A 17,583-nucleotide genomic window follows, 5' to 3' on the forward strand; every position below is an offset into this window, starting at 1 on the left:
GGACAATGTCGCAGGACACTGCGACTGGCATCTCCGGCACTAGCCCGAAGAGCTAGTAGAGGATAAACTAGATTTCCTTCGCTCCCTCCAGCCGCTTAGGTTATTGGGAACTAGAGCGATGTCGTTTTTCGGCGCCGGGAAGTGAACGTGCCATACAGCTCCGCCTCCAATAAGGAGATTTGGTAGTGGACTAAGCCTAGCGGTGGTAACTGCTAGTAGTGCAATGCACAACAGGAAGTGAGCGTGCCTACAGCTCCGGTACCTATCTGGAAAATAGGGAGGGTACTGTACGTGCACCCAGGATGAAGACAAGTGACAGAGGTCTGTGACAATCCTGTACACTGGCTGATCTGGTATCAGAACCTGAACTTGTAAGGTACCTTTGCGCGCACAGGTTACAGTGCCCTTCTCGTATACCCTAAGGTAACTATAATCAAAACTATTATAGAAAGATATGGAGCCTCATAGTAGCAGCCGCTACAAACCTAACTAAACGTATTTAAAGATATTAATACAATAATAACACTCTTAAAACCAACAAAAAAAGACATAAAAATACATCTATCTCATTATTTAACCAAAAAATTAGCTTTAAACAACATTTGCTGACTTACTTCACTGGTAAGAAATGAACAAGATAATAAATTATTTACAGATGTATATTCTTCACAGAATACATTACGAAGTCAATCTACATTAATACACTCGAGAGCAATGAATCCGGGTCACTTAAAGAATCCAAAAAATCTCGGAAAGTAAGAATGCTAGGTTAATGTCTATAAATAAATTGTATTTAATAGACAATTTAATACTCCTTAAATGAAAGTAAAAAAAATATGAGTCACCATACATTTTATTTATACAAAATTACATAAAGAAAAAAAACTGCTGATCTCTCCTTAAAACAAAAATAGGAAACATGACATTTTTGAACTTTATTACGATTTTCTTGAATTTTAATACTTCGTATTGCCTCCTCGTGCTTCCGTTACTGCGTTTAGGCGGTTTGGCATGCTGTACACCAAGTTCCTTATACGATTTTGGGGAATATTCTCCCATTCCTCTGTGAGAGCAATTTTGAGCTCACTACGTACACTTTTACTACACTTTTACGCATCTCCCTAGCTCGTCCCAAGCATGCTCGATCGGGTTGATATCCGGGCTGCGCGCTGGCCACTCCATACAAGTAATGTTCATCTCTTGAAGGTAGTCATTTACAATCCTACCTGTATGAGGTCGGGCATTGTCATGCATAAATATAGCATCCTCACCAAAATTGACCATAAATGGACCAACGTGTTCATTGAGGATTTCATCTACATATCTTTCGCTAGTTAAAGAGCCGTTTTCTATGATCACCAGCTCTGTGAGACTTTCAGAAGAAATTCCGGCCCACACAAGTACAGACCCACCACCGTAGGCTACTTTTTCTTCGATGCATGCTTGCTTGAATCTTTCCCCTGGTCTTCTATACACTCTGTGTCTTCCATCGTGCTCGTAGAGCATAAATTTTGATTCGTCGGAGAACATAACTTTCGACCAATCTTCAATACTCCAATTTACGTGGTTCTGGGCATATCTTAGTCTTGAAATACAATGCCCACGCTCCAGTTTAGGACCGTTTGCAGGTCTAAGGGGTTTTAAGTTAGATTCAGCAAGCCGACGTCTTACTGTCCATGCACTTGGGTTACTTCCTCCGAGGCGTCGAAACTGATTTGTGAGTTCAGCTCCTGTGAGAAAGCGATTTCGAAGCATGGTGTTCACCAAGTATCGGTCTTCTCGTGCTGTGGTACACCTAGTTCTGCCCGTTCCTGGTCTGCGTAGGTTAGAACCAGTTTCTTCGTAACGTCGGAGAACTCTTTGTACTGTTGACAGCGACACACCGACAGTCCTGGCTGTATCGCGCTGACTCCGGCCAGTTTCCACCAATGTAAGTATTCTGGTGCATTCTTCAAGTGTAAGCGACATGATTTCAGCTTAAATAATGAATATTAAGCACTATCAACATGGTTTATGTACCCACATAAATGACAGATTACAAACAAAAGCAAAAACAAATGCTGTAATTTCGTAGTTCCATCTTCGAAAGTGTTCCCTTTTCATATTTGATTTTTTTATAATATATAACTTTATAATAACTAAAAAGTTTTAATACCTTCATTTAAGGAGTATTAAATTGTCTATTAAATACAATTTATTGCATTAACCTAGCATTTTTAGTTTCCGAGATTTTTCGGATTCTTTTAGTGACCCGGATTCATTGCTCTCGAGTGTACAAAATCTTAGCTCGAGAAGCTATTTATTATAAGAGGGGTTTGGAGCATAATTGGTTCATTTACAATATCAACTACATATACGTATATTTCATCATCATCCCATTTAAACGTCTCACAGCTGGACGCGGGTCTCCTCTCAGACGAAATTTCAGGTTATAGTCTGCCAGAAAGGCCCAATGAGATTGGAAACTTAACACATTTTTCAGGGGGGTATACGTATATTTACGAAAATAAAAATTATTTCCTTTCATATAAGTACGAGATAGCTAATTTAAATACCGGTAATAAAGATTAAGCACCCAATACACACTAGCTACGTGTAATATAGACTAACACACGAAAAGTAATATACAATAAGATAAAGCTGAACCAATAATGATGAATATAATTATGTATATTGTATATATAGTATGACAACTTAGTAATGGTAAATCTCAGAGAGCGATATACCCAACCGCGGCTCACTATTACTCATGAAACCAAAATTAATTATCACCAAAGTAATACAAATCAATCAAGTTGCCGTCGCTACTACATAGCATTGTGTTGGTCGTGTTAAATTGTTTGGATAATTCAATCTTATATTTATGTATAACTTAATAAAGTTAACATTAGTGTATGTTTTTGTTTTGTTATGTATTTGCACACTGTTCCACGCGGATTTTCAGTAAAGGCATAACATTACACTACAGAGCAATGTTAGTGCCTCTACCATGAATTTGCAGTCACAATAAATTGTCACTAACGATCGCGTAATAGTTATTCGTCATGCGAGGCTGCAAAGTTGTTGTTTGACGTGAGTGCTTGTATTGAAACACGAGCAAGCGTAGAAGCTAGTTAACATTGAACCACGAGCGAAGCGAGTAAAAAAGTAAAAAGAAACAGCTGAACTATAACAAAATAATTTAATAACAAAATTGGTTATCGTTGTCAATTAAATGTCAACAATAATAAGAATAAATAATACCAACAGAGAACGTGTAGTAAAACATGTCATTATGTTTTTTTTTTCCTTTTTTTAACCTTTTTTTCTTTCTTTCTTTGAATCCAGCCAGATTTAAAGGATTTTTTGTTCGATCTTTGTATTGATAATTATAACAAACTAGTGGAATTGCTTTTTCTTGGCACCTCTAGAGGCGCTATATAATTTGGTATTTAATATTGGTAAATATTTTACGCGTTAGCAATCGCTAAACGACAAATGTTATAGTAATGTTTTCGGACATACCAGTTATATCTTCATTTGCTTCATAATTCGAAAGAGTTAAGACGTGTTTGTAGTTATGAAGCGTCCCCGACGACGCTTCGGCGCCCAAAACATTTATTCAAGTTAAGAAATAAATAATCAACTATTCCGACGACTATTACGAGTTTTTATTGCGAATCCGACGTTTAGTGTTAAAAAACAGTTTTCGTCAGAAGATTGTTTTGCGATGATTTCTTCTTCGAAAGATTTTTTTTATAAAATTATTTTTGTGCCTGCTGGTAAGTGACACAACTGTCCGTATCAGTTGCAGCCACGTTGCCACTCAGAGCTTTAAAACACAAAGATCCACCCAGTAAATTCACCAGCACCATCACCTTTCAAAATCGGAATGCAGTAATGCTCACATTACTGCTTGGCGACAGAAATAAGAAAGGTGGCAGTACTTCCCTGGACGAACTCATTCACAAGGAGCTCTACTGCTACTAAAATTAAACGTGTTTCTGATGCAAACACCTATATGAATTTAAATTAGCATTATTTGATCATATAAAGTTTTGTTAAAAAAAGGAGAATTTCATTTAATTACTAGCGTTTGCGTAAGCTGAGAACGTTTTCATAAATTATGGTGAAATGTAAAAGTGTCCGTGGCAAGTGTCCTTCAGTGAAAATTTACGTTGTCTATATTTCAGGGCAAACAATTAAAGAAGATGCCATTGTAAATTAAACTGTCAGAGTCGGTGGTTGTTTGGCAAAAAGGTTCAATTTGCGCTACATACGGTGAAATTACACGTTTATCGTGACCTAAGTTCGTTAATACGAACTATAACTTTGTACTAGCGCTTATTAGAAGATATTTCTCTACATATTATTTAGGATAAAATGGCATATACGTAGTTACCGTATACATAAAGGTAAACAAAGAAAATAATTCGAAAGTCTTCTGTATTTCCGTTTCCTTGAAATCCAATCAGACAAAATATCGAAAAGTGGAGAATTAATGTGATAACATGGTACATCATACGACCCAAAGGGTCACAGCTTTTAATTCATGTCTCAATGATATTTGTATATTTATGTTACACATATTTTCTTTCAACTGTCCTGTCTCGGAAGCGACCTAAATCTTTACCTTGAATTCCGACAGTATTTTCGAAAAAAAATTTTGCTTCTTTTTTATGTCGTGCGATCTTGGTCTTTTCTGATCGAACTAATGTGACCTATTTCGAGAGACACGTGCCCACACTTTCTGTCTCACTACGAAGTCTCTTTTATCCCACCTCATTCATTCTGCGGCTAACATGGCCTACCCATTTCCATTTTCTTGTGACTAAACAACCTTGGTTCCGTTGGGCATTTTAATTATTTTCTGGACCCTAATTTTTTTTGTACGAGTTTGGAGAGAAATTTCCGTTCCGTGAAAACTTAAAGCGCTTGTCATTTATTTTTCATTGAAGTTGGGCATATTTTACTATTCATGGTAAGTAATACAATATAAAAGTGTGGTGCAATGCGGGTTTGTGTTAATAAGACGTACCGAATTAGATGTGGCACTAAGTATGTTTTAACATTAATCAATAAAAAGTAATATATTTAGAGAGTACCTATAAGGTATTCTTTCCTTACAAAACCTAAGAAACCACTTTAAGTAGCTCTTATTACCCCAAGCTGACTCTGAAGTACCTAAACATTTTCAATTGTAACGTCTCATAGAAATAGAAATACACGTGTTCAAAGTCGCTGACATATCAATCGAATGAAACTCAAAGAGAATATAAAGTACAAATACGAGTGCTGTCACTTACTCTAATTGGTGGATAACTGGGGGGAATTGAGGTTTGGGGGACTTTACGTAACGGAAAATGTAATAGTTTGAGTATAAATAATGAAATGAAAATATAGCGAAAGGTGTAAGCAGATAAGTAAAGAAATGTGACGATTCTGACAGACGAAACGCTACTACATCAAAACACGAATCCAACAACCACTTAAGTAAATATTTAAACAAGTAAATTGATAATCACTATTGAGGCATATTAATTTTTTTGCTTTTTTGCCACACTCTGGAAATTAAACTGTATTTCACCGACTTCAAAAAAGGAGAAGGTTCTTTATTCGACTGTATTTTTTGTGCATGTTACTCTGACATTTGTGAACCGATTTTGATAATTCTTTTTTGTTGGAAAGAGAGTACATCAGCAATGGTCTCATTTAAATTTAAAGAAAACATTCCACCTCTAAAGGTTGCTAACTATGATTTCGCGCACTTTCCGGAAACCGATTTCAATAAAACTTTGCAAATACTCGTAGATATAGTTCGGTCGGTTTTATTATAAAGTAAATATTCGTGATACTTCCTAGCTCGAAGCAAAAATAAGGTCTACGAAGGAACAAGTTTGCCGAGAAAAATCGAGGGAGAATCGGTTTTAGTAAGTACGTATAGAGGTTCTAGAAGGACTTAGAGACTATAATGAGAATCAGAAACTGAAAACCAAAGTCCTTGTATTTAATCAGTACATCAGATGACATACATATAAATATTGTTTGTTGAAGTAGTAATTGTTTGAAATTATAACATTTTATATTACACAATGTCGGTCTATATAGTAGTAGCACGATAACGTATTCCACGGAGCTCCATAATTGTTTTAATCGTGTCCCTTTTCATTATAGTAAAGCCCATGACGTCATGAAAATGTGAACTCTGGAACTTATTATTCAATTCTCGGAATTCTGCAGCTACAATGTTGTGGAAAGTCTTTTCATATCGTACAATCTTTTATAGATTGGCGTGTTTATGACGTGTCTCAATGATTCATAGACGTAGTTTCCTAGACATGGAACATAAAATTACATTTACGTACGTTATGTAGTGTTAACAAGAATCATAAATTATTCGAGGAATTGATGTAGGTGTGCACTCTCAAGTTCCATCGTTACATAGGTACAGTCAAGAGCACATCTTCACTGGACTTTAGACCGTAGGTACTTATAGCAAGCGACAGAGTTCAATTTAAATCTTGAGCCTGCTCTTGACCGTGTACTGTTAAGGTTTACTGTAAGCCTAGAACAGTTTAATAGCAGAAAAACGAATAGACGCGATTTAGATCTGAAAAAACAGTTTTATTTCAGTGTCATTTGTAATATACGCACTCTCAGACACGTAATTCGAGCCACCTTGCATTGTTAGTATTGAATGTCTGTAGATTAAATGTTTGATTGATCAGTAACTAATTCAAGTTTGAAACTGGTGTACTAAACGTCATTTTCAAAAGGTTTGGTTGAAAATTTGAATTTGCGAAACCGATAAAAACTAAACTTGAAAAATAAATATAGTTCTGCAACTGGAACACGACATAAACTTAAATTAAGCTATAAAAATATACCAAATGCAAATAGAAGTATGATAATAAACGGTAACAAATACATCATATCGGGTCAATATAAAAATAACAAGATTGGCAAGTATAGAATCCAAGTTACGTAAATTCAATCATAAGTTTACTAGCTCTCTCAGAACTAGCTTAAAACAAGAACAGACAAAGATTAAGTACGGAGGATTACGGAAATGCATTGGTACGTTATCTGACCAGGCAGATTATTCTGTAAGTTCGGGTACTTACTATAACAGGCGCAGATACATACGTAGAGTAATGGCGTCGTATCCATAAAACCCGGCTACATCATAATGTGAGCAATTCTACGATCCTTTAGAGCGATGATTCTCAAAGTGGTCTATACCGACCCCCATGGGTCCACTTAAACCAATAAAATTTTCAATGTCAGCGAAATCAAAAATAGGGAGTGCATGAGACGTTAATGAAGGTCTATAATAGTGGAATCCATTTAGGCAGGTCGTGACCAAACCTTTTCTATTTTTTTATGATACCAAGTGACACGACGAGAGTCGTGCACCTAGTGTTAAGCGAATATCTGTCCATAGCAGTTGCAGTGCCACTCAGAGCTTTAAATCGCAAGGATCTGAGGGCCGCTGCACCTGTCACCCTTCGACATGAGCGTCTCAAATGCCTGTAATTTCACCAGGACACTTAGCGCGCAGTTATACGAGGAGAAAGATTTCGCGCGGCCGCCGCGCGATGACCGACCAGTTACCACGCCTTCGATTAATAGCGAATCCGAATTCCATTTACTAGGCAACAACATTTTAATTCCTCTGAATAATACCAAATTAGTAGACCAAATTCAAGCCAGTTTCGCCCGCGTGTCCGGAACGCTCATTTAAGCTAAAACGTAAAAGTTAAATAAATAGAGCGTATTTTGCCATGACAGTTAGACGCACGCGGTCGCTGCACGGCGGCAACGCGGACTCCGCACGGCGTTCGCGCGGGGTGACCGCGATGACAATGCGCCCACTCTTTAGTCTTCAAAACCGAAACGCAGTAATGGTCACTTTACTGCTTGACGGCGCGAAATAGCCAGGTGGCAGTACTTCCCTAGACGAACTCATTCACAAGGAGCTCCACTGCTACTATAAATTTAGACTTTACGTAAATAGCATAATCGACAACATTATAATAGTGCCTATGTACTTAATAGGTACGTTCTTATAATAGACATACAAATTACCTATGAAGTAAACATTTCACAACAAATAAGATGTGGAGCTACATTTGGTTAGATAAGTGCATGAAGCTTAATATTGTGTTTGTTTTCACTCTACAGTTAAACTTATCAAAGTGATGTTAGCTGTGTGTTAACAGTCAAAAATACGTTTGAAGTTGATCAATTTGTAAAAAGGAATCCATAACATAAAGGCAGGGGGTCTAAGCAAAACAGAAAAAAATAGAGAATACGAAGCAAAAAAGTTTGGGAACCTCTGCTTTAGGCATTAACAATAACAGTACATTCTACGATATTATAACATACTGACTAGGTACGAGTAGTGTCCATTACTAAATCCATTGTAACATTTTCAAAACCCAAAGGAGGCAAAAATAATTAGCAAACGGTGCACGTAAGTGAATCAAATACGTCAAAATAACTGACGACCTCGTTGACCCAACGATTTGCATTGTGGGCGCCGGATGAGGAATTTCTGGGTTCGATTCCCGATAGGACCAATTTTGTAAATAAACTTTTTTAAATTGGTTCTAGTCTGGGTGTTCTGGGTAGTGCTTCCGAGCGAACAACGTTGCTCTGGTACACATAATATAGGGAATCCCATAGTTTGAAACCAGGTTATTGGCGTCGTTGTCTGGCACTATATTAAGAGTTCGTCCAGGGAACTACCAGTAATGTAAGCATTACTGCGTTCCGGTTTAGAAGAATAAGGGTGCTTGTGAAATTAGAGGTACATGGGACTTGTCAATTTATGTCTCAGTGTGACGGGTATAGTGGCAGTGTCCCTAATATTTCTGAGACTTATTATGGATAGGCGTGTCGCTTACCACCAGGCGCACGACTCGTTCGTTCCATCACTTTGTATTATAAATAAAAAACTTAATATACAATATATTAATAACAAAAAGAGGATCAAATTTGGTACCTGTATGGGAGTGCTAGCACGGCAGTGCGCGACTTGCGCGAGTGCGACATAAAGCGCGAGATCTCTATGCGAGATCAACAGTATCTCGCGCAAGTCGCGGTGTGTCGTGCTAGCCCTACTGATGTGTGTCTGAATGGTAGTACGTTAGTTAAGGTAGATAAATTCCGTTACCCTTGTCGTATACGTAATTACTGAAAGGTTTAGTGATAGTAATGATATTGAGCGAGAAAGGATTGTCAATGCGTGGTAATATGTTGGTCAGGACAACTGCTGTTCAGATCATAACAAAATATCGCTCTTTAAGGCGTACTGTCAGAAATTATTTACGTGTATTCTATGGATTAACTGAACCAAGCAAGCATAGAATTGAGAGCCATGATTAAATTGCCAAAACACTTGCGAGCGGGAAACGCGCTTGCAGTAGAGCTAGCACGAAAGATACTATTGATCTTGCGCTTCATGTCGCTCTCGCGCAAATTGCGCCCTGTCGTGCTAGCCTTACTGCTGTGTTTAGAAAGAGAGTTTCTTCTCTTAGACAGAGAGTGCTACACACATAGGTTATGATGTCGATGGCTACACAGTACTATATTCAAATAATTCAGTCCATTTGTTTAGCCACTCACGCGATGCGCTCCTTCTACAGCAAAATGGCGGCAATTTGGTTTCGCAAATTAGAAAAGCATTCAGTTTAAATACAAGTTTTTATAAATAAAAATTATTATTCTGCATTGCTAAATATATACCCTCCGTACTACCAACAAAAACATCTCAAATAAAATGCAGTAATATACTGCATATCCTGCACTTAAAAAGCACTAATGAAATTTTTGGTGTACTTGGATAAATATGATAATATTCCGTTTGAGTGGTTCTAACGTTTACCATGAAATTACTCCTTAAAGTATAGTTTATAAACATTTATATTCAGGGTAAAAAACGCTACTTATGGTATGTTTTCAATTAATAAACACCGAAATCACCAGCCCAAACAATAACACACACGATTGTCGTGACGTATTTTTGAAGTTGTTTATTTTTTTTAAATGACAGACCCAAGCATTAAAAACTTTATGGTTTGCTAGAGTAGTTACCGAAATAGCAATTAATATTAGTTATTTTACCTGTTATAACTTCGGTATCCGATAAATCGGTATAAAATCATCACCGGCACCTCTAGGTGTGGTATGCGTCTACGGCTGCATGTATCGCGTGAGCGGGTATGTACCTACTTAACTAAATGTAAACAATCTTGAGATGTCTATTTAATGAAATATACATTTATAAAATTATTTTTGCTTATCTACAAATGCTTAGCTTCATATGAAATTGCATGCCTATTTTTATACCTATTGATTTGTGAAACATATGTTTCAATAAAAAGATGTACCAAGATTGTTTACATTTAGTTAAGTACCTAAATAAATGAACTATAAAAGCATAATGATAAAAAAATAATTTATTTGATTAATGAAAAAGCATAATTTATTTTGTAGTTCATTTGCTGCAATAGATCGCAGTTGCGACTAATCCCAACTGTGACACTGCACAATCACACAATCTCAGTTATTAAGTAATCGTATTTGTTGGATGTAATAATGTAATGTAATTTTGACATTCTATGGATTTGTTGTCTGAAATCATCGAGTATTTAACCAGAAATAGAGATGAAATGTCATTTAATTTGTTTGAAAACTATCCTGCCATATCATTACTGCGCTTCGATAATCGAAGGGTGTCGTCAATGGGTGTCGTCGATTGTTTCACTTCAAATCGATCAGTTAACTTGAGCTTTGCTATAATGGACGAAAATTGCAAAATTACTTATTTAATATTTAATTACCGATGAAAATTGATTCCGTTTGTTTTATAATTAGATGTTTTGCTGTTTTTCCCCACACCACCGAATGAAACAGCACGCCATTGTTAGAGATATTATCTTTATCATAATAAATACAGAATATTTTTGGAATATACGGAGACGTAAACACAGGTCAGTTGTTGGCGCTGTCTCATTTCAGTGCAAACGAGATTTGATAGTTCACTAATGAGTTACCAGGAATGAATGGCCCTTATTTCGTCTCTATTTCTGGTTATATACTCGATGTCTGAAAGACATGTTTATTAAGTATTATTAATACTATTATTAATTGTATCTTAACTTTGACAGCTATTCCTTGTAATAAATACACATATTCCTTTACTTCTATGCTCATAATGTTATTTACGATGAGTGACTGTAAGACATTAACATAATCTACATTTCTATTTAGAACGAAAATACCTAAGACCTCTCCTAAGAAAGAACTAAGCATAAATACATACAATGTGCATAAATAAAAGATGTCATAATAACGGTTCGTCCTGAAAACCTGACTTCGATATCAGCAGCTGTCCGTTAATGTATGACAAGATTTAAACTTTTATTAAAAGCAAGAGAGATTGTAAGGTTTTAACCTAACATTCAAACAAGGAGGAAGTTTTCAATTCGGCTGTTTTTTTTTGTGTATGTTACGCGATTACTCCGGCGGCATTTGTAAGCCGAATTCGACGATTCTTTTTTTTGGCTAGGGAGTACCTCATTAGTGGTTCCATTCAAATTTGAAGAAAATATTCCAACTCTAAAGGTCGCAAATTAGGCGATGAATCCGGTTGATTGGATGTCACTGACTTTCTGTTAACCGATTTCCAAACTCAAAACTTGACAAATATATATGTATTCATTCCAAACACACTTTTGAGGTCGGTTTTAAATAAAAATGTTATGTTATTCCATTTATACATTCAAAATTTTGTTTACAACTTGCAATGATTTTGATGTACACAGGACACAATGCAAATACACCTAAGGGATAATACACACAAGGCTTAAATAAAAAATAAGCTTTATTTATTATTTACATAGATATGGCAAATGCTGTGCAGAATAAGGGTCTGAGTGAAAAACAGTACTTTACCTGGCTTTCTCCGCACACGCCATTGCACCGGCGGAGGCGCCGGGCTACCTGAGCCCGACGATGCCAGTTTGAAGCCGTCACCTGGGAAATTCAGAAAAAAACAATAAGTTACACAACAAAATACTTTAGACTAGAACATGAATGAATGAATGATATGTACATATTGGCTTAACCCTGAAAGTAAAGCCGGATTTACATTTGTCTGACGTGTCATGTAGTGATGCGTCAGAACGGTATCGGTTTCACACACACCGCACAAGCCGTCACGTCAGATTGCAGCACACTGATAAATGTAACCATATTAGATATATGAAACCGATACCGTTCTGACGCGTCACGACACGACACGTCAGACAGAGGTAAATCCGGCTTAAGTCTATGTCGAATCCACGTATTCGTTTTTGAAAAATCGGTATAATTCGTTCGTATCAGGCTCAATTTATATTGCGGCGAAACGGAATGGTAGCGAATTTTAGTATTTATACCTTTTTATACTTTAGTATTTATATAACCGAAACCATTGTGAAGGAGATAGCAAAATAGACCAATGGCAATGTAGAAATTCAGTTAAAGATTTAAAGGCCTCATCATCACCATGAACCCTTTTATACGTTCCGCTGCTGGGCACCGGTCACCTCCCAGGCAAGGGTTTTAGGCAACCCCGACCCAATCAGATAGCCGGTCCAATCAAACGGTCCGCCACGCTGGTCCAATGCGGGTTGGGAGCTTCACATGTTTGCCGGGGATTGTGAACCTTCTTCGACGGTTTCATGTCGATGTTTTGGTTCACCGAAACGTTCATGGTAAAATTTCTAATATCTAATGTACAATAATAATAATGCACCTGAGCCAAAGAGAAAGAAATATGACGAAGTCAATGTGCGATTAATGTAAGAATTCCATTTGCAGAAAGCACAAATCGAACAATTGTCTTATGTGCCTTGGTGGCCATTTTTTTTTTCAATTTACATTCTAAAATCTATTATTTATTGGTGTAATTATAAGTCGCGAGAAGTGATCTCTGTGTTTTATAGTTTTGCAAAGTAACAAAGACCTATTTTATATTATATATCGTTTTTTTAAAATAAAAATACAATTAATCCTATGTTTTTTATACATAGCAGAATGACTCTACAGTGACACGTTACCACAGATACAAAGAAATATATGTACATAGTCAAAATCATATGTACGTAAACGTTCACACGTCGAATTGGAGTATGGTTATCTTTAAAATATTATGAAATAAGGTTTACAAAAGGTTATAGAAGTATACATAATAAAACAGTGCTCATATTTTACCGATATTGGCGTGCAAATCTATGGATATCGACATTTTGACAGCTAAACAATTCTAAAGTAATTCCTATTAATTATTAAGGTTAACATATTATAATCGCTTTAGTATAAAGGTTTAAAGAAACTAAAATACGTTTCAAGTGAAATATTAAAAAAGTTCGCAACTAAATCAAACTGGTTGTCAGCGACATCTATCCAATCTACTGCTGACTACGATGAACTCACTACGCAACCTTGCCGTGCCTTTCTATGAACAAATTTTGCTTTGTAATAGTACGGTTTGGCACGGCTAGATGGCGTAGGATGTTTAAAATCATGAATTTGTCGTTCAAATGCCTTTCTCATAATAATTAATTATGTTGAATGAAAATGAAAGGTACAAATAAAATTAGTTTCCCGTATGCTAGTTATGTGTATATTATACTGCCGTCGGAATGAAAAAGGGCACAACTGTCGTATAAAGTATGCATAGTTGTGCCTTTTTTCGTTACGAGGGCAGTATCACTATTCTCCTAACTTATTAACAATATAAATAAAGGTTTCTATCAAAAATTGGTACAAATTAGTCACCAATCCAAATGGCCAACAGTTGTGAAATTTTCTCACTCGTGAAACTTTTTTACGAACTCCACAGTCTAATAACTAGGAGACACCCTGAGAGGCAACTGCCATGATTTGCAAGACAAAGGCTTTTAAAACTTCAATACATAATTGACAACAAAATTACTATGTACCCTATAGAGTTGTGAGCATATTGTTTCGTTCGTAATGTCAATAATTTTGGTGTAGCGAGCACATACTATGCAACACAAGGCAACATTTAAAAAAAAAGAAAATTGCAATAATGGAAATACAAATAAATTAACTTCCCCTTTTATTCGACACGAAATTCCAATTAAAATGAACGCACCTGACAATTCGGAAAGCCCGTTGTTGTTTATTTGCTTACATAAAAACGTAATTGACCAAATTGAGTATTCGTTTTATTGTTTAGTAATTTCCTAGTCTATTTGGCTTGATAGCGTCTGGTCCTAAAATGGAATGGCACAACCTAATTCTAGTGCGTTTTTGTATAGGTAACGAAATTGTTGGTATGCAGTATTACTAACATAATATGCTAAACAGGTTGTGAACTTAAAAAAAAACACAAAATGATTAGATTAAATCTGTTATTCTTGATTTCGACAAACACTATTTCGAGCACTGCTGTGACAACACAAACATTGGACAGAGGTTACCAACAGAAAACTACCTCGATAACACATGCATTCGACAGGTCACTATTCCGACAGAAAAAATTTTAAAAATTATTAATACAAAGATCGAACACAGAGACAAAATCCAAGCGAACCGACTGGATCAGAACCAGCGCCTTCACCACACCGTAGCTGACGCCCTCCCAACTGAGCTACGGAACGAACCAACAAACCTTACGAATTGTTCTATGGCTTGTTGCAGATATTTATTTTAGGTTTTTAAAGACTTTTTGCCCAAGCGCCATCTGTGAGAAATCTATGAAAGGTTTCTCTTCACTTTTTTTAAATTCTGTGATGCTCACAACACGTAATTACATATTTGGTGTTAACCTATGAAATTTCGGTTTCATCCACGCTAACTAAAAAAGTTTAGGAGCTTTTACATTCACAGCGAGCGAATTAGTAAAACTTCATTAGCAGTTCACAAATGCGAGCCAAAGTAGATTAACCACACACAAGTTCAGTTAGTCATGGTAAACTAAAACGTAAATGCGTAATTCCTTAATTGCAAAGTTAGGAATATAGTATCACAATAGGGTTGGCACGCTCTAGATAACAATGATTGATGACCCTTCAGATGTTAAATAAAGTCATAATGACAATGAATCATTAATTCGTAATGGATTTATATTATATTAAAGTTATTGCTATTGGGCACTCTAGATAATTTATATCGTACGATATAGGCGATATATTTTGGTTATCATTGTTGTCTCTTTTGACAAAATTAACTAGCACACAATAGTTATCAAATTAATTTAAATAAGTAAAAAGATTCGTGTCAATGCTCGTATGTAGTAGATTAACGTGAATATATACCAGGATAGACTCCGGATTACTTTTTGTTATTGTTTACGCGTGATATAATCAACTGAAAAACTGATTTATGTATAAATAGAACCGTTACCTACTAGTTGAATACTTAAAATCATTATTCCCATTATTCTTACACAGTTCCCACAATAACTAATATGTCGTCCTTAAAAATATATTTTATGTCTATAAACGAACATCACGTTAAATCAGGGTTCGAAGTGATATAATATCATGATAATTTAATTATCACAATAATTATCTTGACAAATATACCTTGATAATATCTTGACATTTTTTAAAATTCAATTAGGATCACCAAAATGCCACCGCTAGCAGTGTCGTGTCATGTGTTTGTATCAGCGACGTATCAAACGTATCAATATGAATCTCAAAAAAGTCTCAAATCAAAATACTTTTCTTCGTGTTTATTTCGTTTTCCCCACTGTCATTTTTAACCGACTTGAAAAAAGAGGTGGTTCTCAATTGGACTGCATGCTTTTTTTGTATATATGTTACGTGTAATAATTATTTTTGATACAAAAACGATTTTGATGACTCTTTTTTGTCAGTTGTGGTCCCATTTCCATTTAAAGAAAATATTCCACCTCTAAAGGTAGCAAACTAGGGCATGAATCCGGTTTCGCGTACTTTCCGGTAACCGATTTCAATAAAACTTGGCAAATAGATATAATTAAAAAAAAATACAAAACTATGAATCAGCGTGGGTAATTATCGGACAATTATCAGATAATTACCATGATAATTATCAAACAAAATAAATATTTCGATAATTTCGAAGCCTGCAATTAAATCGAAATAACAATCACAGCCTTCTGGCTAGACGTCCTCTTCAAAACTGATGTCCTTGTCTGAAAATATGTTGTTCGTAAAAATTTAACGAGGTTTAAAAAATTTAGACTTATATTTTTAATTATTGAGCTGTTATCGTAAGAAATTTCTATATAAATGTCGAAGAAGTCTTCATCTGAAAAATTGCAAAGTAATCTCACCAGGCATAGGCGGCACAGGACATCCGCAACGCAGCTATAGAAGACGTAGTACAGGCAATTCATTCCGTCTTCGCTTTATTCGCTTTATATTTATATAGCTTTATTTAGCGAACCAATTTCACGCCGGATCTGGGTGCGAAGGGGGGATTAAATTGTCACTTCAATATTGAGTGGTAAAAAGTCGAAGACTCTGTTGGGAAATCGAAAATATGGCCACTGTATGTATACAATATAAATAAAATACACATGCGTAGACCGTTTATAAGTATTATGATCAGTAGTTTGCATAAAGGGAGTTCATTCAGGTAAACTAAAGAATAACTGTCTACCTGCCTACTGTGTGTTAGCATGCGTGTGCGTGGGCGTGTGCGTGTGTATACATGCAATAGTCAATTTTATTCAACAGCACTGTATTTTGTTTCTTTTTCATGTAGAGTTTTAGCTACAGGGTTTATTTTAATGCTGAATAACTTTGTTTAAAAGAGGGTACACCAAAGTTCAGGGTGATTTATGGCTCCGTTAAACGTCTAAGTTCACGTAGGGGGTATATCCTCTTTTCTGGCGATGGCAACTTAGCACTGGCAGATAAAATAGAGAAACACTATAATAGTGGAAAGCTGAATAATACCAGTTTCTTGCTCCTCAACAATAGCCAGATGACGTCCTAAGAAAAGCAAAAAAGAACGAGATTGCTGTGTAACTTGCGGGAAAGTATACGTAACTTTGGACCAGAAAAAGTTCAATATCTAGAGCTGAATAACTCTCCTGTCAAGATACTGCCTTAAGAGGTAATACAGTCATCAGCTATGATTTCAAAATAAACCATATTATTACTTGCAATCTCTCAAATAGACTGAAGCAGTGCGTTTACCTAGAGACGACAAACAGGTGCTTACAAAACAGAAGCCAAGAAGGTTTTTAATTATCGCCGTGTTGCCGTCTTGTTGGCACATTTTAACCGACTTTAAAAAAAGAAGGAGGTTCGCCTTTCGACTGTACTTTTTTTTGCGTGCATACGTTATGCAGTTACTCCGATATTTGTGAATTCTTTTTTGTTGGAAAGGGGGTACCTCTCTAGCGGTTCCATCCATTACAAGAAAATATTCCACCACTAAAGGTAGCAAATTAGAGGGTGAATACGGTTTATTGAATTTCACCTACTTTCCGTTAACCGCATTCTTTAAGGTCGGTCTTTTTATTAAAAATAAACTTATATAGGTATTACTATCTAAGACGAAACTAGTCGACCTAACATTGCCCTG

At 36.0% G+C, this 17,583-nt stretch overlaps 1 protein-coding gene across 1 annotated transcript in view; it reads right to left on the reverse strand.

Annotated features, from left to right (window-relative positions):
- LOC113231519 overlaps window positions 1–12,742 on the reverse strand; it is a 96,971-nt gene extending 84,229 nt beyond the window's left edge. Inside the window, exons 1-2 of the mRNA XM_026465843.1 lie at window positions 12,695–12,742; window positions 11,941–12,070 (exon numbers count right to left, since the gene is read on the reverse strand). Coding sequence (XP_026321628.1) covers window positions 11,941–12,070; window positions 12,695–12,742 — 178 coding nt within the window. The remainder of the gene's footprint in view (window positions 1–11,940; window positions 12,071–12,694) is intronic.
- Window positions 12,743–17,583: the final 4,841 nt, after the last annotated feature.

This window comes from Hyposmocoma kahamanoa, unplaced genomic scaffold (genome assembly GCF_003589595.1).
Source record: "Hyposmocoma kahamanoa isolate Upper Pololo Valley unplaced genomic scaffold, ASM358959v1 65, whole genome shotgun sequence".
Lineage (NCBI taxonomy): Eukaryota > Metazoa > Arthropoda > Insecta > Lepidoptera > Cosmopterigidae > Hyposmocoma > Hyposmocoma kahamanoa.